The 26,862-nt window shown below is 42.5% G+C and overlaps 1 protein-coding gene across 8 annotated transcripts in view; it reads left to right on the forward strand.

Annotated features, from left to right (window-relative positions):
* Positions 1–20,624, forward strand: part of ST8SIA5 (ST8 alpha-N-acetyl-neuraminide alpha-2,8-sialyltransferase 5) — a 97,375-nt gene extending 76,751 nt beyond the window's left edge. For 6 of the 8 annotated variants that reach the window (XM_075932724.1, XM_075932723.1, XM_075932720.1 and 3 more), the window contains 4 exons: positions 1,243–1,387; positions 7,791–7,903; positions 16,327–16,419; positions 17,293–20,624. In XM_075932724.1, the coding sequence (XP_075788839.1) occupies positions 1,243–1,387; positions 7,791–7,903; positions 16,327–16,419; positions 17,293–17,761 (820 nt within the window). In that variant the 3' untranslated portion in view covers positions 17,762–20,624. The remainder of the gene's footprint in view (positions 1–1,242; positions 1,388–7,790; positions 7,904–16,326; positions 16,420–17,292) is intronic. The other 2 variants (XM_075932725.1, XM_006136765.4) reach the window with 1 other exon arrangement.
* The last annotated feature ends 6,238 nt before the right edge of the window (positions 20,625–26,862 follow it).

Raw genomic sequence — 26,862 nt, forward strand, 5'->3', positions numbered from 1 at the left:
TAGGTATTGGTTGTGTGATTTTTTAAAAAGTCAGGGATCACAGAAGGGTGTGGGTGCAAGTAAGCTCTAGAAACACCTAAGACTCTCCTCTGTGTGGAAGATGGGAAATTTATGCTCAAGCCCCACCCCATCATGTGTCAGAGAGAAGAGAGAGGGGCACAGTGTGTCCACAGAGAGATTGTGGAAGGTCACAGGAAGTCAACCACAGACTGGAACACTGGAGTCCTGCCTCCTACTGCCGTGCTCCAGTTATAAACCCGTAGTTAATTATGATGCTCCTTGTGTCAAGAGTGCTGACCAAATTCTCAGCTGGTGTAAATGACTGCTTGCCAGTAGGCTGACTTCACTAATGACACTGCTTTACCCCAGCCAAGAATCTGGCCCTCTGGTCTTCAGAATAAAAATCTTGATAGTTTGTTCTGTATTCAGAGCTCTTTCCGTTGATTAGCTTTCCTTACTAGCTTTCTCAATTGCAATTCTCTGGCCTCCTCAGCTTCTGGTCTCCAGAGAGTTCTGCCATTTATCCCTAGAACACTCTATTTTATGTCCTTGCTGAAGTTCATCTACAGTGATTTCAGAAGCCAGCTTTGGAACACAGTCTTGTATGGCCAATATCTGGATGAAGCCAAAGCGTTGTTTTAACTTTGGGCACATCTATCCATCACTGTGGATATGGTAGCATCAGAGATATGTGCACTGGCTCGAAAACAAAACATGCTCTGGGATCACACTGGGAGTAATTCAGTGATTTCTGTTGCATAGACAAAAGTAGAAAAGGCATTAAATGGAAGACATGAACCAAGAAATTGATCCCATTTTGGCATGCAGCACTCACTCCTCTGTATATTTAAACTAGGGTGAGAGTAGCACATTAACCATAACATCATTGGGACTGCAATTTCTGTGTGTATCAATACTCGTGGTAACCCTTAGCTTTAACCCAATGTTTCTTACACTGTGTTCCGTGGCATACCGGTGTGCCGCAAGGTAGTTGGAGGTGTGCCAGAGAGAACAGAATTCAAAATGGATGCCCTTAAAGGGGCAGGTGACCTTTTTTTCTCAATAACTTTTCTCCAGCCCCTTTTCCCCCAACCTTTTTTTTTCTCTCAACAAAAAATCTTTGGGGTTCCTCATAAAAAAAATATTGTTTGGTGTTCCTTGGTCTTAAAAAGTTTAAGAAAAACTGCTTTAACCCATGTTGTTGGTTCATGTAAACTTGTTCACCTATTGTTCATTTGGCAGGTCTACTTTGTCAAGATGTTGCAATGCCCCTGCCTTTCTGTTCACCACACAGAAAAATACTCCCTTGGGATCTAAGCTGAAATATGAAGTGGATACTAGTGGAATCTTCCATATCAATCAAGAAATCTTCAGAATGTTTCCAAAGGTGCGTTACATGTCTGTGTCCATTTGCTAAAACTGCACACTGTAGCTGCTGCATTACACAGTTATATATAGTAATCAGCCTTTAACCAACATTATGCAATTTTTGCAAACATCCTTGTTCGATTTACCAGCATCTTTATTTCACATACAATCTTCCTTTTGATTATTCCATTATCTAGTTGTCATCTGCTCCAGCTGGCTCCACCTCAGGCCCTGCCCCTCCCTCACTCTGTCTCCCCAAGTCTCCACCTCTACCCCATCTCTTCCCCACTTCTTTCTGCCCCCTTCCCCAAGTGTGCTCTACTGCCCCTCCTCCTCCTCCTTCCGAGCGCCTTCTGCACACTGCAATACAGCTGATTGCAGCTGACAGGAAGCACTGAGAGGAGGGGGAGGAGTTGCTCAATGGAGGCCACTTTTGGGTAGGAGGTGCTGGGGTGCAGGGGGGAATCTGGGCTACCAGTGGGTGCTAAGCACCTGCTATTTTTTTTCCGTGGGTGCTCTAGACCATCTAGTGCAGTATCCTGTCTTATGACAAAGGCTGGCACCAGATACTTCAGTGAGAATGAGTAGAACAGGGCAGTTATCAAGAGATCCATCTGCAAGTGTCCAGCTCCAGCTTCTGGCAGTCAGAAATTTAGTGTCACCCAGATCATGTGGCTTTGTCCCTGACCATCTTGATTAATATCCTCTGAGGGATGTAGCCTCCATGAACGTATCTGATTTGTGTTGGAATGCAGCTCCAATTTTGTCCTTCACAACGTCAACTAACAATCGGTTCTGCAAGTGGGCTGTGTGTTGTGTGAAGAAGTCCTTTTTGTTTCTTTTAAACCTGTACCCCATAAATTTCATTGGGTGCCCCCTGTTTGTGTATGTAAAGCAATAAATGAGATTTCCTTATTCCCTTTCTCCATACCATTCATGGTTTTATAGACCTCTAGCCTATCCCCCCTTATTTTCAACTTATCAGTAATGAATTTCAGCTACCATTTTGTTGTCTAGTGTCCTGGTTTTGTGAGATTCCTTTGTAACTCTTCACACTTTGCTTTGGACTTCATTAACTTGAGTAATTTTGTATTGTCTGCAGACTTTGCCATCTCACTGTTTACCCCTTTTCTAGATCATTTATTAATATGTTGGCCAGCACACCCAGGCTTAATATAGATCTTTGGGGGACCTTGCTATTTATTCTCCCCTGTGAAAATCATCCATTTATTCCTACCCTTTGTTTCCTGTCTTTAACCAGTTACTGATCCACAAGGGCCTTCCCTTTTATCCTAGGGCAGCTTACTTTGGTTAAGAGCCTTTGGTGTGGGACCTTGTCAAAGGCTTCCTGAAAATCCAAGTACGCAATATAGACTCATAGAATCATAGAGCTGGAAGAGACCTCAGGAGGTCAGCAAGTCCAGCCCCCTGCTCTAGGCAGGACCAATCCCAGCTGGATCACTCTTCTCTACATATTAGTTAACTTCCTCAGAAAATTCTTATGGATAGACGAGGCATTTACAAAAGCCGTGTTGACTCTTCTCCAACAAATCATGTGCACCTATGGCCTGGTTTATGCTACAGGGGAAGGTTGCAGTAAGATACACAACTCCAGCTACGCAAATACCCTGTCCATAGAGTAGGAGGTCAACGGAAGCAAATCCTCCCATTGGCTTCACGTACTCCTTGTGAGGAGTAGCAGTGCTGATGGTGACCGAGGCACCCACTGTGTTCGATCTAGCAGGTCTATATTACACCTGCTAAATCGAACCTCATGAGATTGACTGCGGCAGTGTCAATCTCCCATGTAGTGTAGACATGCCATGTGTGTCTAATAATTCTGTTCTTTACTATATTTTCAACCAGTCTGAATGGTACTGAAGTTAGATTTGATGGCTTGTAAATGCCAGAATTGTCTCTGAAGCTTTTTTTTTTTTTTTTTAAAGGTGTCACATTAGCTGTCCTCTAGTAATCTGGTACAAGGCTGATGTAAGCGATAGCTTACATACCACATTTGGAAGTGCTGCACTTTAATTTCTGATTTCCTTCAGAACGCTTGGGTGAATACCGTCTGGTACTGGTGACCAGTAGCATGGAGACGTCTTTAAGAGTGGGAGGGCTGACACTCTGCCCTTACCTGTGTCCTTTTCGCCCACCTCCCACCCCAGCTGACACGAGGAGCAAAGCCCTAGTGCATGGGGCAGCAGCCAGGACCCCAGATGCAGAGCTACCAGCAGATCCCGCGGTGCGCAGGGAGACAGCCAAGACACTGGGTGCTAAGCCAGGTGTCTAGACATGTTATCTCTGCGTCTTGTCCTGAGGTGACATGAACCCAGTCAATATGGGGATATTTGAAACCCGCACCTTATTATGTGTTTTGTGTGTTTGTAGCCTCTCTAATCTCTCTGGGTATGTCTACACTACCCCGCTAGTTCGAACTAGCGGGGTAATGTAGGCATACCGCACTTGCAAATGAAGCCCGGGATTTGAATTTCTCGGGCTTCATTTGCATAAGCCAGCCGGCGCCATTTTTAAATGCCGGCTTGTTCGAACCCCGTGCCGCGCGGCTACACGCGGCACGGGCTAGATAGTTCGAACTAGCAAGCCATTCCGCACTATCTGTATGCCTCGTTCCACTCGCTAGTTCGAACTATCTAGCCCGTGCCGCGTGTAGCCGCGCGGCACGGGGTTCGAACAAGCCGGCATTTAAAAATGGCGCCGGCCGGCTTATGCAAATGAAGCCCGGGAAATTCAAATCCCGGGCTTCATTTGCAAGTGCGGTATGCCTACATTACCACCCTAGTTCGAACTAGCGGGGTAGTGTAGACATACCCTCTGAGTATTTCACAGTCAATGTCACCATCCTGGTCAGGCGGTCAGTAAGATGTTCCTGTTGCTATACTTTTAGTATTATTATGTACTCGGGGGATGCGCCTGCTGCTCACTAGACTCACCAACCACCCTCTCCCGGCAGCTTTCACAGACAGAGTAAGAGAGTATGATGACATCATTCTGTTGCCCAGCAGGAAAAACTTTTTTATATATAGAGAGAGATTATTCACCATGAGCTCTAGGGCAAGGTGATGGGGGCCTCCCAGCTCCACACCCCCTGGAGTGGGTGGGCTCTCAGCACTGCTAGGACTGTGGTACATCACCACCCCCAGCCCTCAGAATCATGCAGAGTGCCTGGTGTAGCACTCCAGCGGCAATTCAGAGGGGCCCAGGGCTCTGACCACTATTGTTGCCTCATGCTCCTTTGAATCTCTGGGCCCTGGGGCAACTCCCCCTTTCACCTTCCCATCAGCAGGCCTGTCTTAAGATTGTTCTGTATTTGATTTTATGCTTTCTTTCTCCCACCATCACAACTTGCTCTGTCATTCCTATGTGTTTTGTACTGTGAAATGATCATGTTCCATTGGTTATCATAATTCCACCAAGTATCTGTAATGCCTATTATATCAATATTCTCATGTAATACCAGACACTGAGGTTCACCTATCCAAGTATTTTGACTTCATTCATTTGTGTACAAGCAGTTATAAATGTTGTTGTCTGCCTTCATGTGATGTACTTGAATGGGATTCCTTTTTGTTTGGCTATTTGTCTTTAGTCCCAGCCTGTACTTTATCAACTTCTATCCTCTCATCTTATGTTGAGTATCCCCTACATTAAATCCTCCTCACGAGATGTCTCTGTCTGAACCTTGTGCTCCTCTCCTCTGCTCCTGTTGGCTTTTCCTGAGAATCTTAGTTAAAAACTCCTCGATTACCTTTTCAATTTCACCTGTCAAATATCCATTTCTGTTTAAATACCATTTAAGTCCTAGGTTTACCTGAGACTTGTGTGGTGATGGCCCATTGTAAAAGGAAGGATTGATTTTTACCCAGTAAGGCTCCATATTAGCAAAACAGTTAAATATATGCTTAAAGTTAAGCAGATAAGGAATCCAATCCCTATTGCTTTGAGCATATAAGAACATGACAAATTCTAAACACATGAATAAAACCATTAAAACCAAGGACATGAAGGTATATGCTTAAATTTAAGCGTGCATTTAAGCAATACAGTAAAATTCCAATAGTCGGCATCCAATAGTCCGGAACTCCTGATAGTCTGGCATCAAAATGGCAAGAGCCTAGTGAGTGAGCTTCGGCAAAAAATGAATCACAAGGTAACAGCGGCAGCAGCTGAACTGAGCAAAAAGGGTAAAAAAGGCTTAAAAAAACTAAAACGTTACAGTATACTGTATACAGTATGTACAATAAAAAGGGCTAAGAACACTTTATATACAGTATATAATGTATACAGTATATATATAACCAGCTTATAGTACCTCCTGATAGTCCAGCATATTTGATAATCTGGCACCACCTAAATCCCATAGGTTCCGGATTATCGGAAGTCTACTGTACTTTGCTGAATCAGGGCCTGTGTTGGTTTGTTGCATCAGCAATCTAACCAGGAACCATCAATAATTCTGTGTGATGTGTGTAACTAACCAGCACTGCACAAATTTTGAACTGCGCATTTCACAATCTAAGGGACAATTCACGGTCAGCTTTCTGTGAATACTGAGCTGAAAATTCCTATTTGTTTTGCGAGTCATTAGTGGGGCTTGTAGATCCGTGGAAAACAGTCAAATCAAATTTACATTTAAATTTGGATAAATGTTTGCTAAAACCCTTCCCCACTCTTGCCTCATTTCTAGGAAATTCTCCTCCATAAGAGTAACAATACAGCCCAACAATGCATGTTTATGAGGTTATTCTTGCTTTTCTCAGATGGACAGTTGTCTTGTATGGCCTTCAGCCTCATACCTTATGAGCAACATGTGAAGTGTGCTATAAATAGTCCCCTAGAACTGCATTTCACATTTACTATTCCATCTGGATGTATTTTTCATTATGCAATTACTTATAAAATATGTATGGTCCAATAGGAGCATTCTCATGCTTATATAAGCACGTCTACATATTCATAGGGTGTCAGCTCTCCTGCGCTTTCCCTCATACTTCTCACACCCTACAGGCCTAATTCTGTCCTTGGATATGTGATTATAATGCCCATTAACTTCAGTGGGCTCCTTCATACATTCATCTGAGAGCAGAATTTTGTCCTTTAAGATATAGAAGAGATGTTTGCTGCTTAGGTACTAGCCCTGCAAAGGCTTATGCATGTGCATATCTTTGTTTGAGTAGATGTATTAACTCCAGTGGGATGATTTACAGGCCCATATCCTCAAAGTCACTTAGGCTGCTCACTTCCATTGATTCCAATGGGCCACGGTGTTTAAAGTGAAGCAGATATATAAATCTTTGAAGGATTGGAGTCTTAAATGGTAAGATTTATAGGGTAAGGCCCATCTTTGTGTTATGGCTGTAGAGGCCTTAGAACAACAGGGCCAAATCGCACATAAGGGCCTCTGTCACTGCCCTGAATACAAATACAGAAGAACCTCAGAGATATGAACAGCTCAGGAATGGAGATTGCTCATAACTCTGAAATGGTTGTAACATTGAACATTATGGTTCTTTCACATGTTTACACCTGAACCTTCACTTAATACAGCCTCGAAACTTTACTATGCAGAAGGAAAATGCTGCTTTCGAACATCTTAATCTATATGACACACAACACAAAAACAGTTTCCTTACCTTTTGAAAGTTTTTTTTTAAAAACTGTCCTTTTGGGGTGTGGTGGTGGTTTTAATAATGTATGTTTGACATAGTAATGTCTCCCTTCCCTTCCCTTTCCTTCCCTTCCCTTCCCTTTCTCCCTGATTGTGTACTTCTAGTTCCAAATGTGGTGTGTGGTCAATGGGTTGGTTCATTACTCTGCAGTTCAGTTCTGCTGTAGTAAATAATAATTACATTGCTGCTACTACAGGAAGTAAAATTCAGAATTCAGGTTCAGTTCTGATGAACATCCCAAACATTCTCCCATCTTCTAAATGAGACTGGGTATTTCACAGGAGCAGATTTTCTGGCACTTAAAATCAGAACAGCAGTATCAGAAGAGCAGTATTTCTTAGGCAATTGATAGTATAATGCCTATGATAGATTGAATTTATGGTTTTGGTCTCCACCTGGAAATTAAAAGTGAAAGACCATCTCTCACATTATGGAAGCTTACACATTCAGTTCTAGATATTGCCTAAAGAGTCAGGTGTTCTTACTTTTTTTCCTCCCCCTGAACTAGTTGCCCAAAGCATCTCTAACTATAATGACAATGGTCATGTCAGTTCATATAAGCAAGTATAAGGCGGACCCTAGGGAAGGACCAATGGTAATTGCCTATTAATTATTTATTATTATTATTATTCCACCCATCTGATTTTCTTTCTAGATACAGTTGCAGAAAAGGGAACTGCTGATACCTGCATGTGTCAGGAATGTGACTGGTTTGTTCTTGTTTTGCTGTAGGACATGCCGTACTATCGCTCCCAATTTAAGAAATGTGCTGTGGTTGGGAATGGAGGGATTCTCAAGGACAGCAGATGTGGACGGGAGATTGACAGTGCAGATTTCGTATTTCGGTAATCGTCCTATCATACCGTTCTTTTAGCATTGTATAGTCCCAAATAAAAGAGCGCACATATTCGAAATATAGAATTTTCAAGATTGGGTCTCTCGGTCCAGCTAAAGAACTTCCCTGTCTCTGACAAAGGCCTGAGGGTTTTGAAGAAAACACCACCTAATAGGCAATTATGAAATGACATGTATGTGGGGGTAATTTCTTCCTAACTCCACACAGTTAATTGCTGATTTATGTCCTGAGGGCTGATATCCCTACACATTTTCATCCTCCTTACAATAACTCGGGGGTGGGGAGAGCTATATTTATTATTTATATCAGTGTATTCAGTATTGTAGCTGTGTGGACCTCAGGATGACAAAGTGGGTGAGAGGATATCTTTTATTGGACTCACTTCTGCTACTGGAAAAGCCAGAAACAAAAAGCTCTTCTGACCGTTGTGTCTGTCTCCTTCCCCCAGCAGAAGTTCGTTATTATGAAAGATATGATCTCACCCTCTTAGTCTCTTTCCAATCATAGAAGGCTAATGGTATTTTGGGATGCATTTTTGGGAGCACTGCTTACAGAAGTGATTTTCCCCTCTGTTTGGCCCTGGTGAGGTGACAACTGGAGTATTGTACCAGATTGCATGCATCTGACAAAGTGGGTCTTTGCCCACGAAAGCTTATGCTTCTACACTTCAGTTAGTCTATAAGGTGCCACAGGACTCCTCGCTGCTTCAACTGGAGTATTGTGTCCGGTTTTGGGCCTCCCACTAGAGAAAGGATGAGGACAAATAAGAGCGAGTCTAGCAGAGGGCAACAAAATGATTGACAGATTGGTGCACGTGACTTAGAAGGAAAGGCTGAGGGAAATCAGCGTATTTAGTCGGCAGCAGAGAAAAGTGAAGGGGGGAGGGGGTTGATAGCAGCCTTCAGTTACCTGAAGGAGGGTTCCAAAGAGGATGGCGAGAGGTTGTTCTCAGTGGTAACAAATGACACAATGAGGCGCAATGGTCTCAAGTTACAGTGGGGAAGGTCTAGGTTGGATACGAGGAATAAACTATTTCACTAGGAGGGTGATGAAGCACTGGGATGGGTTACCTAGGGAGGTGGGGGAATCTCCATCCTTAGAGGTTTTTAAGTTCCAGCTTGACAAAGCCCTGGTTTAGTTGGGATTGGCCCTACTTTAAGCAGGGGGTTGGACTGGATGACCTCCTGAGATCTCTTCTAACCCTAATCTGTGATTCTATGCATCCTATTAACCTCTTTGTCTGGCTTATATTTTGTGCCAGTGAGTTCCACAGATTAATTATTGTGTTGCATAAAATATTCTTTTTTACATTTTTACCTTTATTGGACTGGATTGTGATCTTAGTTACAACAAAGTCAATGAGTTACACTGATTTACGATGAAAATGAGATCATATTCTGGCTGATTGCCTTTTAATTTCGTTCGGTGTCAAAGCATAAATAGAAATGCCCTATGAGTTTTCTTTTCACTATTTGTTATTTTAGATCCCTCTGTTATGTCACCTTTTGTAGCCTCCCCAAACTAACCACTTTTTAATCCATTCCCCTATGCCGCTAATAATTTTCTTTGGTTTTTTGGGCTAGTTTCTATTTTTGCTATATTCTTCTGGGCACAGGGGGTAACCAAAACAGATTTCATACAGAGTCCCACCTGCTTGTATTGATCAAGACTGTTCCTGTCACTTTTATTGAAATAAGCGGCTGATCTTGTTATGAATTCAGCTTGCCAACCATGATCAGGTGAATGGTAGTATGCACAGTAGAAAGCATAAAATTAGTGTTTGCATAACACCACTTTTGGTTGTAATAATCTTTTTTTTATTATTGTGATTCTTTTTTTTACTCTTATTTTCTGTGATCTCATTCAGAATGTTGACATTTCTGTTGCACGGTGACTTTCCATTGCCAGTGTTTGGCCTGCACCTGTCCAGAGAGATGGAAGCGGATTAAGATAAAAAGTGGAAGTTGGGTTTATTTTGATACCAATGATTAGATCCCAGAGGGGCTGATCAAATCAAAAGAAGGACCATGCCAAAAAGTGACTAAATTTCAGTGGAAGCAATTGTAGGATTTTCATGCCAAGAAAGTGGCAGAAAGAAAGATAGGCCTTGGCTAAGAAATGCACTTCTGCACATGCTCAAGTCTAAAAGTCTGTTCAAAACAGGATTTAACATGTTTAAGTCCTGCTGACTTTGACGTTGAAGTTAAGCATGTGCCGAAGTTCAGTCCTGAATAGGCATGTTTTCCTGAATTGATGCCATACTGCTGCACTAGGGGATCGTTATCATCTCACTTTGCCATAAAAACTGCTCAAAAATACATTGAAGGACAGCCAAAGAACTCTGCAGAAGTCAGTGGTAATGATGTTAAAGCCTCTTTTAACACTGTCTGGGAGGCTTATGTTTAGAAATCGTTCCCCGTCTATAAAACAAATATAGACCAGAATGGATTTTATTTCAGACTATATATGTAATTTCCATTTACCACCAGTTACTGTTGCCTAGCTCCACCTACTGACCAAATAGGCAAACTACACTGAAACACATTAAACAAGTTTTGACAAGTATTAGAGGTAGTCCTGGTAGTCTGTCGCTGATAAAATAATGAGGAGTTCTGTGGCATCTTAAAATGAACAGATTTATTCAGGCATAAGCTTTCATGGGCAAAGACCTCTTTGTCAGATTCATCTGCATTCACTGTATCTGTGTCTTTGCCCACAAAAGCTGATGCCCAAATAAATTGCTTAGTCTTTAAGGTGCCACAGGACTACTCATTGTTTCATCAGACCCATTTGGAGTAGATCCTTGGCAGGGAATGTTTTTATGATTCTTGCACAAAAAATATTGTTGGTTTAAGCTGACTCCATTATTTGTATAAGATGTTTTATAATTCAGCACAGAATTTACCCTGATATGTCTCTGCACTGATACTTGCTACTAGTTGGGTAATTAAGAAAATTAAAAATTGAGGCTGAATATTTGGGGAATCTTCCTAAAGTGAGGTTTCAGAGGCTATAGAGTAAGATCCTAAGGGAACTAGTAGAACTCAGCTTACTGGAGAAATTTAAAACTAGGTTGGACAAACTAGAAGAAGAAATATCTCCTAGCAATCCTCCCATGGCTGAGGGATAGACAATGATGTTAGACTCTGAAATGATATTGACACTACAGGTTGAACCTCTCTGGGCTGGAAACATCTGTCATCCGGAATGATTTCAGTTAGCTGGATGTCCGCTTTTCATGGGCATGGCCAAGTTTCCCACAGTCCCATAAAGTTTGTTTACAGCAACTAGTCCTAGTTCTGTGCTGTTGTTTAGCTCCAACTTACCCCTAAATGTCCTCTAACAGCCCACTAAGCAGTGGAAGTGTTGGTAATGCTGCTAGACAATATTGACCTCCCATGGTCCAGAACATTTTCTGGTTTGGAACCAGTCAGGTCCTGATGGTGCTGAACTATAGAGGTTCAACCTGTAGCATGAATGTATGAATTATTATCTTAAAATACATTCCCTCCAAAGTGTCAATACCGTCATCTTGTTAAACAGCCTCAGATCTTACTGGAACCACATAAGACTTCTAATTTCAGAATCCTAAACATTAAAAGCTTGTGCCCTGATAGGAAAGACTTGGAAGAGCCAAGCTCAGATCCCTGCTCCACACTGTCTTCCTGTGTGATCTTGAGCAAGACACTTAGGGTCATCTTTGTAAAGGTATTGAGGTACTTTTGAAAAACTCACTAGGGCTCTATCTGCCTCTTTCAGTACCTCAATACTGTAAAAAAACAACAACCCTGTCTTTGAGGTATGTCTATACTACAATGTAATCCCAGGGTTAATGGGACTCAAGTCAACTGACCCTGGGTTAGAAAACCCAGGACTTGAGTGTCTATCCTGATCGTTTATTGTGATTAAGAATTTTTTAACACAGGCCCTAAACCTGGGACTCTGACGTCTATACCATAGCAAGCCAAACTGAGTCAAACCAGCCAAATCCCAGACTCCCTAGGCCCCCTAGCCCTTTGACCATGTTGCACCAAGAAAATGATCCATGCAGCACATTGCAAGAAGTTTGAACAACCTGCCAAGCAGTCATTTGGGTCAGTGGGCTTCCTGCTACTCAAGCCAGCAACATGGGTGAGACACTTTGTGAAGAACTTCTCTTGCTTGCACTTTTGCTCTTTGTCAGGAAACAGGCAACACTTCTGTGAGATGCTGGTGCCCATTTTGGCAGCTTCTTGAGACCCATAAAGGGAGCAGGAAGAGGAAGAGCAAGCAGGCATGGCAGACTTGAAGTGACTGATGGCTTCTCAATATACTCTGTGTAGCCTCTGATGCTCCCTGAGCAGACCAGAGCTTCTGAAGTAGAATCCACAACCACAGATTGGTGGGATCACATTTTATATAGACCTGGGATGACCAGTCACGGGCTCTGAACTTTTGCACACTTTTGGAGCTTTGCAAGTGACTTTCCCAGCATAAAGACACGTGGTAGGCCAGAAGTGGATTGATATAGCCATCTGGAAGCTGGCTACCCCAGACTACTACAGGTCTGTTGCAATCCAGTTTGGAGTGGAAAAGTGAGTAACGTGGTCATGGAAGTTTTGGAGACAATCGGGCATGTGGTTTATCCCAAAGTGGCAGGCATTACATTGCTGGTTTTGAGAGAATGGGGTTTCCAGACTGGAGTAGGGCCATTGATGGGGCTTATGTGCTCATAGATTGCTTTCCTTGAGGAGCACACAAACCAGAAAGGGTACTACTTTCCTGTTATGCAGCCCCTTGCGCACACCCAAAGGTGATTTTTGAATGTCAGTGTGGGTTGTACTGGAAAAGCTCAAGATGCCAGTGATCAGGAGTTACATTCATGGACAGGCTGGGATACTGTTCCTACCAAATGACATGATCATCAGTGGAGTAACTGTCCCCATTGTTGTTCCGGGAGATCCTGGGTACCTCCTTTTGCCTTGGCGTATGAAACTGCACGTTGATTTCAAAGTGCCTGGCAAAAGACAGTGGAATGACACACTCAGCAGATGTAGAATGGCTGCTGACTGTGCTTTTGGCAGATTGATATCCCATTTGGGATGTCTACAGACCTGTTTGGATGCCAGCATCATCAATGCTGTCTGCAGTACTGTGGCTTGCTGTGCTCTTCACGGTCCATGTGATGCCAGAGGTGAGCCATTTCCCCCTGAGTGGCAGCAAAGGGCTGATGCATTGGTGCACACGGACAGAAAGTGCTGCAGCGGGGTCAACAGCAGTCAGGGACGCTTTGTGCTCCCACACTACTACTGAGGGCGTTATGGCAGCTGCTTGGTGATGAGAAGACAATGAATGGGTTAATGCTGGACTTGCATGGCCCAATGGAAGATGAATGTGCTTGTGGGGCACTTGCGAGGGGGTATGGATTCGCTGATTGTGACTGAATGGACACATGCAGAACTCCACAGCCTTCCTCCTCCCTCCTGCAAGTGGAGAAAATGTCAAACCACACTCATACTGGGAAGAAATGGTTTTGTTACCTATGGATTGCATGGATTACCTCCAAGTGAAATTGACTGATTTGTGAATGGAACACTTTTCCCTAAACCCACACAAACAGCATTCCCTGTTTTCAGGCATCTCAGTGGACCACAGCATGGTTACAGAGACACAAACTTCACAGGCATGGACATTTAAGGTTATTATTTTAAGAGACAAAAAATGTCCATAGCAAAAATCTGTGCCTTTCCAGTGAAGATGCACTTGGAATGGGTTCTTTTCTGCTTCCATGTCCCACTTGCCTTCTGAACTCCATAGTGTTGTTGGTAGTGGAGCAGCCACACCTCTGGTACACAATCCACCATTAGCTGATACACGCTGCTTGCTGGGGCTTCTCATAACTTTCCCAGTGGCTCATAGACTGGAAATCTCTCCCATTACTGTATTAATAAACATTAAAATGAAGCCAGAAATTTACCGAGCTTAGCGATGACTTCTGTCCTGTCTATGTCTGCTGCAGGCTCTTCCTAGGGCAGGGTGGAGCATCTCACAGTTCCTATGAGCAGAGATGCAGAATGTGCTACTAATGTTCCTGCTGCAAAGTTTGCTGTGGAACCAGTTTCAGCAAGAGTGACTTCATTGTTTCTATTTGGTCTCTGCTGCTGGCTCCCAGCAGTCCTCCTGGTGGATTCTGGGGCCAGCAGGGCACCTACCTTCCCATGTATCATGCCTGACTGGCATGATTTTGGTGAGTTTCCCAGGGGCCGTTTTGGTCCCTGCTTTTAGAACATAAGAACATAAGAACGGCCGTACTGGGTCAGAGCAAAGGTCCATCTAGCCCAGTATCCTGTCTACCGACAGTGGCCAACACCAGGTACCCCAGAGAGGGTGGACCGAAGACAATGATCAAGCGATTTGTCTCCTGCCATCCCTCTCCAGCCTCTGACAAACAGAGGCCAAGGACACCATTTTATCCCCTGGCTAATAGCCTTTTATGGACCTAACCTCCATGAATTTATCCAGCTTCTCTTTAAACTCTATTATAGTCCTAGCCCTCACAGCCTCCTCTGGCAAGGAGTTCCACAGGTTGACAACACGCTGTGTGAAGAAGAACTTCCTTTTATTAGTTTTAAACCTGCTCCCCATTAATTTCATTTGGTGTCCTCTAGTTCTTCTATTATGGGAACGAATAAATAACTTTTCTTTATCAGCCCTCTCCACACTACTCATGATTTTATAGACCTCGCTCTTGTGCTGCTTAACCCTGCACTGATCATATTTGGAAAGCTGCAGCCTCTTTGCTGCTTGCTGCTGTGTGTGGTTATTCCAGGTCCTCTTACTGACGTCCACAGTTCTGCTGGCCATGCACCGGAGAGGTCCCAAAACCAGTCTGTGCTCCCATGACTACAAAGCACTGGGCTTTGCCAAAGGCTTGGTCGGGTCTGTCTCCATTGCATCGGAGGCTCTCTGAGGGTGTGATGGCAGCTGCTTGGTGATGAGAAGACAATGTTGAGAATGGGTTAATGCTGGTTTACTGAACTGCTGATGTGCACTAAGGGTGGCTACTTCTGGCTTCTATAGAGTAGATTGAGGATTCTTGGATAGCCAGGACAAAGGAAGTTGGTCTGTGAGATTGTGGGATACTTTTTGGTGGACTTCCAGGGGCTGCATCTACACTGCAAGGCAGTAGGGCTTGAACCCTGGTCAAGGCCCTAGTACCCTTGGTCTGAGCCCTGGATTAGCATGATTTGTGTGTGGATGGATGGGGGAGTTCTTTTTGAGCCTGAATTTGAGCCTGGGCTAACATTGCCTGTGGACATACCCTTAATACCTCCATTTCCCATCTGTCTATGGGGATAACAGCACTGCCTTGCCTCAGGAGGTGCTGTGAGCATACATACAAATAAGATTTGGAGTTGCTCCTATGCTATGGTAACAGAAGGCATTAAGTGTGTAAATTCCAGTGTTACCTAAATTTACATTTTAGCTTTGGGATAAAATGTTTTAAGTATCCACAATACAGAGGCTGATACTTGAGTAATCCTGCAGGCTTAGAGATTAGTTTTTCTTGCAGGCTCCTCCAAATATTTCAGGCCATAAATATAATCGAATTCAAAGCCAAGGAATTGAGAAGAGGAAAACGCTATTAACAAGCAATGGACGTTGCTACCGGGCGTGCACAGATTTTGCATACACATGAGCGAGGAGGCGTGAATATTGTTTTTACAAACACTGACATTAACAATTTATGACCTGCAGCATGCAGCTGAAGCATCAGTTTATTTTAGAATCATAGTAATATATGGCTGGACAGGACCGCATCTCCCCACCACACTAAGGGTATGTCTAGACTGCATCCCTCAGTCGGCGGAGGGATGCAGATTAGGTAGGTCGATATTGCAAATGAGGCAGGGATTTAAATATCCGGTGCCTAATTTGCATAAAAATGGCCACCGCGTTTTGCTGACTCAGCACATTGTCAGCAAAAAGCAGCAGTCTAGAGGGGGATCTGTCGAGAAAGAAAGCCTTTTCTGACAGATCCCTTATGCCTCCTGCAAAGAGGTGTACAGGAAAAGGCTTTCTTTCTTGACAGATCCCTCTCTAGACTGCTGCTTTTTGCCGACAAAGTGCTGAGTCAGCAAAACGCGGTGGCCATTTTATGCAAATTAGGCACAGGATATTTAAATACCTGCCTCATTTGCAATGTTGACCTGCCTAATCTGCATCCCCCTGCAGACAGAAGGATGCAGTCTAGATATACCCTAAGGCAGGACCAATATGCCACACTCCATCAGATTATGTGTACCATAATGCTTAATTCACAGTCTACTTCTAATTTTTCTGTTTATAACAAATGTTTAAACACAGTTCGATATTCTCATCCTGAACAGCTGCAAGGCATTCTTGAACGTGCTTTTTGCTTCTTTCCTTTAGATGCAATTTACCACCTATATCTGAAAAATATACAGTAGATGTTGGTGTAAAGACAGACGTCGTGACAGTCAATCCCAGCATTATTACTGAAAGGTCAATTCATTTATTTTTTTTAACCCGTTTTAGAATTTCCTTCTGTGTCTTTGCAAACCGGACAAACATCAGTGTCACACAAAATCTGTCTGCAGTGAGTCAAGACCTAAAGGATCGATCATATAATAGGCAACATTCTGGCCAAAGCATATAAGCACATGCTTACGTCCCATTGAAATTAGCAGCAAGTCTTTAAAGTTAAGAAGGGCTTTGTGTGTTGCCATTGAATCAAAGGGACCACTCACATGCATAGTGTTGATCGCATGCTTACATGCTTGCAGGACTGGGGTCTTACGGGTGCATCCTGCTTGCCTCACTCAAGGAATCCATTCAGTAAGAGTTATGTGAATGGGATTTGGCCCCAACAGATACAGGCTTCTTTTAACTGTACATTTTAGATATTTAATTAAAATTTCTGCTCTGAGGTGATATTAATGCTTGTATAATCCCCGGTACTGATGTATGTTAATGCATATTGAATGCAATGATAAAAAAAAATCAAAATGTAAAGTTTTCCACATAAGTTTTCATGGAAAAAATAAGTGATGATATTCTTGTGGACATTTTTACTTATTTTTTGTCCTCTAGTCAAAGGATTTACTGGTTGGGAAAAATTTATATTTTCATTATTTTTTCTCTCTCCCCTCCCCTTTTTCTTACCAAAACTTTACTGACAAATTTCCTACCTGCTACAGAGCTAAATGCATTTTCTGTTTGTTACTGAAACATCATTTCAAAAGAAATGTTTCAAGCAGCCCTGCTGATTAAGATTAGGGGTGTTTCATTGTGTCAAGGAATTTTTATTGAAAGCTGTTTGTTTAAGTCACATTGAACCTTACAACCTGATCCTCACTTGCATCCTTTTTTCTTTAGATTCCATAAGCTGGAGAAATGGAGGAAGCCTTTCTACGAGGTGCTGCAGGTTTATGAAAATGCATCCGTGTTGCTGCCTGCTTTCTACAACACCCGCAACACGGATGTCTCTATCCGGGTCAAATACGTGCTGGATGATTTTGAATCTCAGCAAGCTGTCTACTATTTCCACCCTCAGTATCTCATCAATGTTTCACGCTACTGGCTCAGTCAGGGGGTGCGTGCCAAGCGGATTAGCACGGGATTGATTCTCGTGACTGCTGCTCTGGAGCTCTGTGAAGAGGTCCACCTTTTTGGCTTTTGGGCTTTTCCCATGAACCCCTCAGGGATTTTTATAACTCACCATTACTATGACAATGTCAAACCTCGCCCTGGCTTCCATGCAATGCCCTCCGAAATCTTCAACTTCCTCCACATGCACAGCAAGGGGATCCTGCGGGTTCATACAGGGACTTGCAGTTGCTGTTGATGGTGATGATTTGTCCTCTGATGTAAAAGCGTGACAGGAACTCAGTGTCTATGTTTAGTGTAGAAGAGTTTTATTACATCCTGAAATTATGCAATAATTGTTTGAATCAATTTCTCAAGGCATTGTGTCCCATAGAAGCTGGGATTCCAGCATCCTTCCTGCTAGCGGGGTTAGGGTTACGTGATCTGGGTGAAGTGAAATTTGTCCATCATAGGAAATACACTGCCCTGGAAATCAAACCAAGAAGCACATTTTCAATAGATTTTAGAGATATACAGAGCACATTAGTGTAGCTATCATTTCACTTTCAGGAAAAGCACCAAACTGAACCCACTGGGTAAGGTGAATTTTAACATATACTGCAGGGCAGTAGATAGGTGTTTTGAATCATAAACAACTGGACATTGTTGATTTTATTGAACCTGCTGTTCTCTTGCATTAGGGATTTAAAACATATTCTTTAAACATTATTGCAGTTGTAAGGGAAGAGGTATAAGCGATGATCTTTATTGTGTAATGGCACATCACATCCACGAAGTAGGTCGATGTAGTATCTCATGGTCAGGTTAGAACATCCGTGAGAATCCAGGTACGATAGAACAGGTGATTAAACTGCAATTCCCAGTAAAATGACTGCATCAGTCTTGTCAGATCTCTTCTTTGGTTTTCCTTGTGTCTTACACTTCTTCCCTTCCCCAAACAGGTTTTCTTTCTCATAGCCTGACTCACTTTCCCTTTAGCAAAAAAAAGCTAATGGTTTGTGTTTGCTTCTGCAGTCACCAGCTATGGACTTCTGACTCTACTTAACACAAGGTATGTCGACTCCAGCTACATAATTAACATAGCTGGTGTTGCGTATCTTGATTTGACTTTCCCCTTTAATTTAGACCTGGCCAAAGTTATGATGGTAAAAGCCCTAGAGTAGCTGCAGTTTTGTAAAAGATGCCTTATACTAGTGTAGCTTATTTCAGTTCTTACACAGAAATCAACTATGCCAGTATAAGCACTTTCATACCGTTACAGGTATGTCACACTAGGAACTTTTTCTACTTCAACTTGGCATAACTGAAGTGGCAAAAATTTGAGGTATAGACAAGCCCTTAATCTGAAATTATGTTTAGCCACCTCTCAGATAGTATCAGTAATTTGGAAAACATGTATAATCAAATCTGGCTCAGTGTTTTGAAAGTCTCTAAATAACATGGAGGGTGGGCTCTGAACTAGCCACACCTCATCTAGCAACATGGGAAATGCCATTTTGGCAGACTAGAAAGTACTTACCCATTGAAAAAACAAAGGTGTGATTAAAGAGAGATTAAAAGACATAGTAGAGCAAGAACCCTTATGTTTATTGTTACTGGATCTGCTGAGATCGAACTCTTGATCTGTTGATGTCAGTTTGATGCCAAGTTAGTCCAGACTTCATGAAATTTGTTTAATCTGGTGGACAGATTGATTTAGTTCCAGTACTTATTTTAATGGCTTATAGTAGAGAGCTAATACCACACATCCCAGAGTTTTTAATGGCTTCAGGGTATTCTGATTCTTCATCCCTATTAGAGATTGGCTAAGGAGGCGAAAGTCGGATCCAGACAAGGATTATTTAGCCATCCTTTTCCAAAATCAAATCTGACAAGATCTCTTCCTTCTCTGCACTATTTCAACACGATTTCCTTCCCTTCTTCCTTTTCCTAACCCTGAGATCTTTCTCCTGCTGTTTGGCTTTAATCCATAGTCCTCTCTCTCCATGGCTATTATCATATTTTTATCAGTTTAGTACCTAATCCTTCTTACCTCCATTCATCCATGGCTAAAGGCCCACTGGAAGGCAAACACAAACTCCTATTGTTTCTAATAGTAGCAGCCCTAATTCTGTCTCTCCATTGACAACTACACTCTCCTTCCTATCTTCCCAAGCAACGATCTTAGTGTAGAGGGATCTTCTTATTCCCTCTATAGCCAAGCTCTCACCAAATTGTCTAAATTCAGCTTCTTGATTATCAACAGTATTTGCCCCTTCTTTACCCCACCATTACTAATGTACTTGCTGGTTCTCTTTCATCTATTTTACTGTAACTTCTCACCTCTTCTTTCCAGCCTTCTTTCTGTCTCCCAGTTCTGTCATATTGGTCTTTTTGTAAGATCCTCCATTGGTTCTCTGTCTTTTGCTACATGAAATTCAGTCCACTAGACAGCCTGCTATAATCTTGCCCCACCTTTATCTTACATCTCGTCTTTCTCCCTGTCCCGCTCCTCTGCCCATGCACTTCCCAAACTTTTGACACGGCTTCCTATATCTTGATAGTTCTCTCACCTTCGTGCCTCATTTACCTGACCTGAGACACTTTTGTTGTCCTCTCTCTCTTCCTCCAACATCACCTCTTCAAACAACACACTTTCTCATCTTCCTCACCTGAATTATTGTCCAATGTCTTTGTCTTATTTAGTTTTGAAACCTTCAGTGAGGAAACATGCCTTAACTGGCATGCAAAGAGCAGTGCACATTTACGGGACTACAGTAGGATCAGATATAAAGTTTTGGGTAGGGTTTGAGTTCAAATCAGGGTCTAGGGTGTTACAATATAAAGATCCCAGAAGCATTTCTTGCAAGATATTAGTTCACTCTCTTGAAATTTCGTTTCAGAGTCCTCCCAGTCCTTATGTCTATCATAATTATTTCCATTATAAACCAAACATAAAACAAATCTAAAAGGAAGAGAAGTACTGTGGTCTTCATTAACAACTCTGTGTAACAGCAGTGACCAGAATGCTGTTGAAGAGTGATAGAAATGTAGCCGTGTTAGTCTGGGGTAGCTGAAGCAAAATGCAGGACAATGTAGCACTTTAAAGACTAACAAGATGGTTTATTAGATGATGAGCTTTCGTGGGCCAGACCCACTTCCTCAGATCAAAAGGAAGTGATCTGAGGAAGTGGCTCTGGCCCACGAAAGCTCATCATCTAATAAACCATCTTGTTAGTCTTTAAAGTGCTACATTGTCCTGCATTTTGCTTCAGCTGTTGAAGAGGTCACCATACCTCCCTTTGTTTAGATCAGGAAATACTGTGATAGTTAAAAGTCTGTAGCCTGTTGACTATGTAATACCCATCCCTAAATTTGATTATAGCATTTCTAGGCTCATGGGAAAGATCACAGGGGAAAATATCAAGTGACACAGAAGATATGCCAGTGCTTCAGAGTCTTGTATTTTTGTTGTCATGCTGTAGGCACAAAAGGTATATTACATTTGAGCAAGCATTAATTTGTATTTAACAAGCATAAAATACTAAGCACAGAATAGATGAGTGGATGAATGCCTGAGTACATGGAATGGTTTTCCTTTATTTAATATGCAAAAAGTTTGCATCTTTGGTGTGTTGCCTAAACTAATGTATGCATGAATAGGGCCTTGATGGTAAAAAGTATTATTTACAGAGCAATGTGGACAAGTGGCTAGGGCATTTTTGTGGGATTAAGAGGCCTGAGTTTTATTGCCACTGCTGATGCTAACTTGCTGAGTGATCTTACAGAAGTCATTTTAACGTCTGGGCCTTGGTTTCTCTATCTGTGAAATAGGGATAATAGTGGTTATCTATAGTTCACAAAACACCTTGAGAGCCTAAGAGGAAAAGTGTTAAATAAAAGTCATTATTATTATTAGAATGTGCATAACAATTATCATCCTTAAAGTGTTACACAAACACCAACTAGCTTATCCTCACCATGCCCTGCTGAGGTTGCTAAGTATTAACATCCTCATTTTACACTTGGAGAAACTTGAGGCAGAGGTAAATTAGATGCATGATCACAAAATGAGTCAGTGTCAAAGCTAGGATTAGAACTGGTGCACAGTGCCTTGCCTAGATCTCTAGGCAACATTCCCTTTTGTTATGGGTTAAGCTTTGTAATAAGAATGATCCTGAATCCCTAACTCAGCTTTGGCTAATTCTGCCTGCATATGGATTGAATAATGACATCAGCATTTGGCTCAATATTTCTTTGTTGAACCTTTTGCTAAGGCTACTTTATTTGCTGAGGATATTTCTTTGCTTTAAAGGTTCATGTGAGCAACAGTGACTGAGAAGGGTCTGGTATATCATGACAGATACTTATAACAAGGAAAGATTTGGAAAAGCATCTATAAGTGGGGAGAAAATGGTGCAAATGTAACACCGACAGGTAGAATTGAATCTGGGACCTTCGGAGCTTAGTGCATGAGCCTCTACTGAATGATCTAAAAGCCAGCTGGTTATTAACTAAGGCTGTAGAGCAGAATCCTTATTCTCTTTGTAATTAGTCTTGGTGCCACTGGATGGCACAGTGCACCACACCCAACAGGTGTGTGGGTTACATAAATCTGCCTTTTTGTTATAAGAAAGTTTGTCAATTTTTAAGACAGGAAAGGGAATAATGGAAAACATAACTACAGGGTAACAGGCCTTTCCTTCCGTTTGCTTTATATAACTAATTATCATACCTCAACCTGGGTTACACTGTAATAGATGCAGTTTTACTGTATTTAGAAATGGATTATGATTCTATAATTACTCTTTTTAAGCCATTTAAAATATATATGCAAGATATTTACACATCAGCACCAAAGGTCTTGCAATGTTTATCCAGACAAAATTCCCATCAAAGTAAATGGGAATTTTGTTTGTGTAGGGACTACAGAAATAGGCCCCAAATACATGTATGAAGCTTTTTCTTAAACTGTACATAGTTCTGTAGAATTAGATATCTACAGTCATACATAAACTGTGTAAATCTACCCCCCCTCCTATTGTAGCTAATTAGCCTATGAAATAACATGTATGCTATTTCCTGGAGTTTGTTTACCTGGCCTTATGTTTTGCAGAGTGTTGCTCCAAAGGTTGACTCTTGAAAAATGAATGCAGATTTTAAAATGTCCCAAGTAGAAACTTTAGCCCAATTCTCATCTTGGGCCATGATTCTCCATTAGGCACCATAAAGTCAGATGCCTGCATTCCCACCATGACTTCAGTGGGCTCTGTGCAGCTGAAAGGGTCTAGCTGCATAGAGCAGCTGTCAGGTTGGGTGGGGTGAAACCATGCAATGCTGTTCCACTCTTTCCCAGGATGCAATGAAATATAATGGAGGGAAACAACACTTCTCAGAGGCACAGTGGAAATGTTACACAGTTTATGGCATAGTCACCCTGCCTGATGCTGTAGATGCAGCTTAATCAAAGGTAGGAAAAGAAGAACTTTATGGAGAGCCCCACCACCCTTTTCTAATACCCTAATTTCTTACCCTGTTCAAGTTCTGGTAAGCTTAGGAAAATATCTTCATGAAACCAGGAAGTTGATCAGATTGGATGGTATTTTGCTTCCCTTCTCCTTCATCCAGGCACTCAATATCCAGCGCTAATGCATTCTTTTTTAAAAGGCTTTTTAAAAAGGAGGTTTATCTGGGTGCTAACCAATGGTCATCAATGCTCTTTTAAGGAAAGAAGGGATGGTGTGCTGCACACTGTGGTGCCAGCCAGAGGAGGAGTTGATGAAGCACCTGGTCCATTTCTGAAATGTCAGACAGGAAAGGCAGCAGGTCTTTGGCACCAAAGCAGGGACTTGTCCAGCTCTACAGCATCACTTTTGAAGGTTAATGTGAAAAATGGAGACAGGAATGGGAGGGGGGGAGATAATATTAGGAGTTTGTCCCTGGATACTGATATTATCCACAGGACACTCAGAGAAAAGCTGTAGTAGATGAACCTCAAAACATGATGCGAAGTGATGATAGTACCTGGAGAACACAGGCTCACACTGGATAGCAATGTACATGGTGTAGGGCAAGAAGAGGGGATGGGATTGCTCCATGTTTAATGGCTGTTCCATGAAGAGGTTCATGGGCAGTGGGAATAATAAGCCAGGGAACGCAAGACACTGCTGCCGACCCCTCTGCCAGACAACTGGGCTGTGGTGCCCCCCTCTTCCTCAGGAACCCCACTGCTTCCTCTATCCCAGAAGGTCCTCACAGCTCACCTGACGGCTTGGCCTGGCCCTGCTGATGGCACTAGGGATATTCCAGTGCTCAGGGAGGTTGCTGGCTCAGTCAGACACTGGGGCTGGCCTGGTGTTCACAGGCCAGGGGAGCAGCTCGGTATGGTGCTAGGGGAGGGGGCAGTGGCATGGCCTTATGTGGCTGGGGCAGGCCAGTTGGGGATCCTCTGGTCTGGAGGAACCCTGAGGTTTTTCCTTTTATGGCAGAAGGCTTTGGGGCTCTGGCTTGTGGGGGCAGACGGAGCAGGGCTGGCGGGCTTGCCTCCCCAAAATAAGGGTTCACCTGCCGCCCATGAAGAGGTTCATGAATCAGCTAGAGCTTCCAGCTAGACGAGTTAATCATTTAGCATAAGTAATACAGCCTCTTGCTTATAGCTCTACAGAGCTCACGTTCAGCCCTTGCTGTTGGTCCAGGCAGGCTGAGGGGTATTAGTATTATGTATTACAGCACAACTGGGGTAGAGGAAAGTCAGGTCCCAGACCGCACAGGGAGACACTATGTTCATGCACTTCATGGCAGCACGCCTGCCAGCCGGTTCTGCAGGTTTGGGTTAGTGGGCTCATGCTTGCACTCTAAAAATGGCTGTGTTGACAGTGCTTGGAAGGGTGCTTCAGACTGGAGCTCTGGTTATGAAGCCCTTGAGCTGCTGTGTCTATATTGTTATTCTTAGCATGGGAGGCTCACTACCACAGGCTGGGTAGATGTGCTCTCCCCTTCTGGCCTGTCATAGAGCAGTGCTCCTTGAAGGGTTGCCATGGGAGCATCTGATCAGGCCAGCTCATTGGCTAGAAAACCCACATAGGGAATAGGGATAGAGATGCAGCCATGTTAGTCTGGCCTAGCTGAAACAAAAGACAGATAAAGGGGCATATTGCAGTATTTTTCATGGACAGTTTTAAAGTGCTACATAGTTCTGTCTTGTTTCACAAAAGGGAAGAGTGTGACAGGCAGTAGCCACCAGTATGCACAGAGGCTGCATTACTGTGGAATTACATCTTGGAAGCTGTAAGTAATTGCTGCATAGTTGCTGCTCAATTTAGGGGTGGGAGGCAGAAGTCATTCCCCCACAGTCTCACATAGATTCCCCCCAGTAAGTCTTGGTGGAAGAAAGGAGTAATTCACCTGGGGTCACAAGTGAAAGTAAGTAGGTGCGCCCAGGAGCGCAGCTCCGGCAAGAGCTGGCTGAGTTGCAGCAAAAGCTGATGGAGAGCTATGTAAAGAACTGGCAGGGACCTGGATGCAATAGGATAGAACTTGTAAGTTATTTTCACCACTGCCTGGCATGAGTAGATGAAGTAAGAAAGGGCCACAAACTCAGTGTTTCGTGAATAATTTACACTGATCGGATGGTTCATTAAATCAATCAGAACATTGACAAGAGAGTGAATAGGCTGGTCGATAATATCGCTGACCACGTAATATTGCCAGTGTTAGATTTTATACGGTAGTGAGTGATGCAGCTGTCTCTGCTAGAATCATTTCTTTGCATAAGTAGGAGAAGGTCATGAATGAGAGGTGCTAGGACAAGTAGCAGGAGGCTTTCTTCCTTCTGGGACTCTTATGAGGCCTTGCTATTTGCCATCAGAACCCTGTCTTTAAAAAGAAGGGAGCTGCTCTTCTGAATAGCTTGTAGTTGGATCTGGATGTAATTTTTTGACTGAAAATTTTCCACAAAAATGCAAATTCAGTGACACTGAAGCCGTTTGTGAATTTGTGACAATGTCACCAAACTGTTTTAGTCAGAAAACAAACCTAAAAACAATCTGGGAAAAAAAATAAAAATGTTTCATTCTGACATTTTCAAAACAAAACATTCTGATGTTTTGGTTTAAAACAACATTTTTTTTCAAATTTCCTTTAATTTCATATTTTGAATCCAAAACATTAAAAAATGATCCAAGCCAAAATATTTAGATTTTAATATAAAACTAATATTTTTTTCTGATATTTTTCAGAATTGGTAGTGAACCAAACAACCTGTTATTTGCCCACCTCTATTATTAACCCTGAAGAAGTCCCTTTTCTATCTGGTTTCCATCTCAGTGTACAGAGAACTCTTTTATCTAGTGAGCAAAAATCCCACTGTTACAAAATCCCACATCCTTTACTGGGGTGAAGGGGCATATTGCAGTATTTTTCATGGAATTTTGGAGTCAACGGAGGTATCTTCTGATTTGTGAATTAAGCTCCATTTCTAAGCAGATGTTCAGTGTGTTTAGGGCCCAATCCAGAGCCCAATGAATTATTAGCAAGATACTAATTGACTTCAGTGTGCTTTGGACCCCAAAGGTTCAGAGGGTTGGGCTGTGAGTGTGAATGGCAGGATCAGCCCTTTGTTTGTCAGAGAGTTGTTTTAATAGAAAATGAGGTTTTTTATAAATTACAGATAGTGTGCAGTAGCAATATTGTGTTTTTAATTGTGTACATGCATAAACAGGAATAAAATCCTAACTGGATGCAAAAAAGTTGTTTCCCTCCCTGCCCTGCTCCCCCAATATCTGCACCTTCATAGTTATATCTGAGAAGTGTTACATTTTAAATAATCTATGCAAAGCATTTGACTGAAGCAACGTAAATTGCCATACAAAAAAAATCACAGGAGCATCAGTTATTAATGAGACTTCCATACACAACTGTGTATGTGCACTAACTACACATCTTGAGAAAAGGGATAGGTCTATGTTTTCTTTAAGTAGCTTTGTGGCATTTCTTGGTGATATTAACTAGTCAGGATGAGGACCCAAACCTGCTCCTTTTGAGGTCATTGTGAGTTTTGCCATTGGCTCAAAGGGGAGATAGGGCCCACACCTTGTTATTTAAACTTTCAGGCAAAACCTATCACACTGTGGTCCTTTTAATGTAGATGAAGCCATGTGGTATTAGTGTGTCATTTGCATGTTCAAAAGCAACAGTAACTGTTCTTAGGAAAGTGCTTTTCAGTAACCCTGGAAGAAATCCAAACGTCCACTAATGTTCACATTTAGGGGCCAGATACTGCATGCCTTGCGAACCTCACACTGAGTGTCTGAGGTACATAAAGAATGCAGGGAAGTGTCTTACTGAGAGACTAGAGGAAGA

The sequence above is a fragment of the Pelodiscus sinensis genome, chromosome 6, assembly GCF_049634645.1.
Source record: "Pelodiscus sinensis isolate JC-2024 chromosome 6, ASM4963464v1, whole genome shotgun sequence".
Lineage (NCBI taxonomy): Eukaryota > Metazoa > Chordata > Testudines > Trionychidae > Pelodiscus > Pelodiscus sinensis.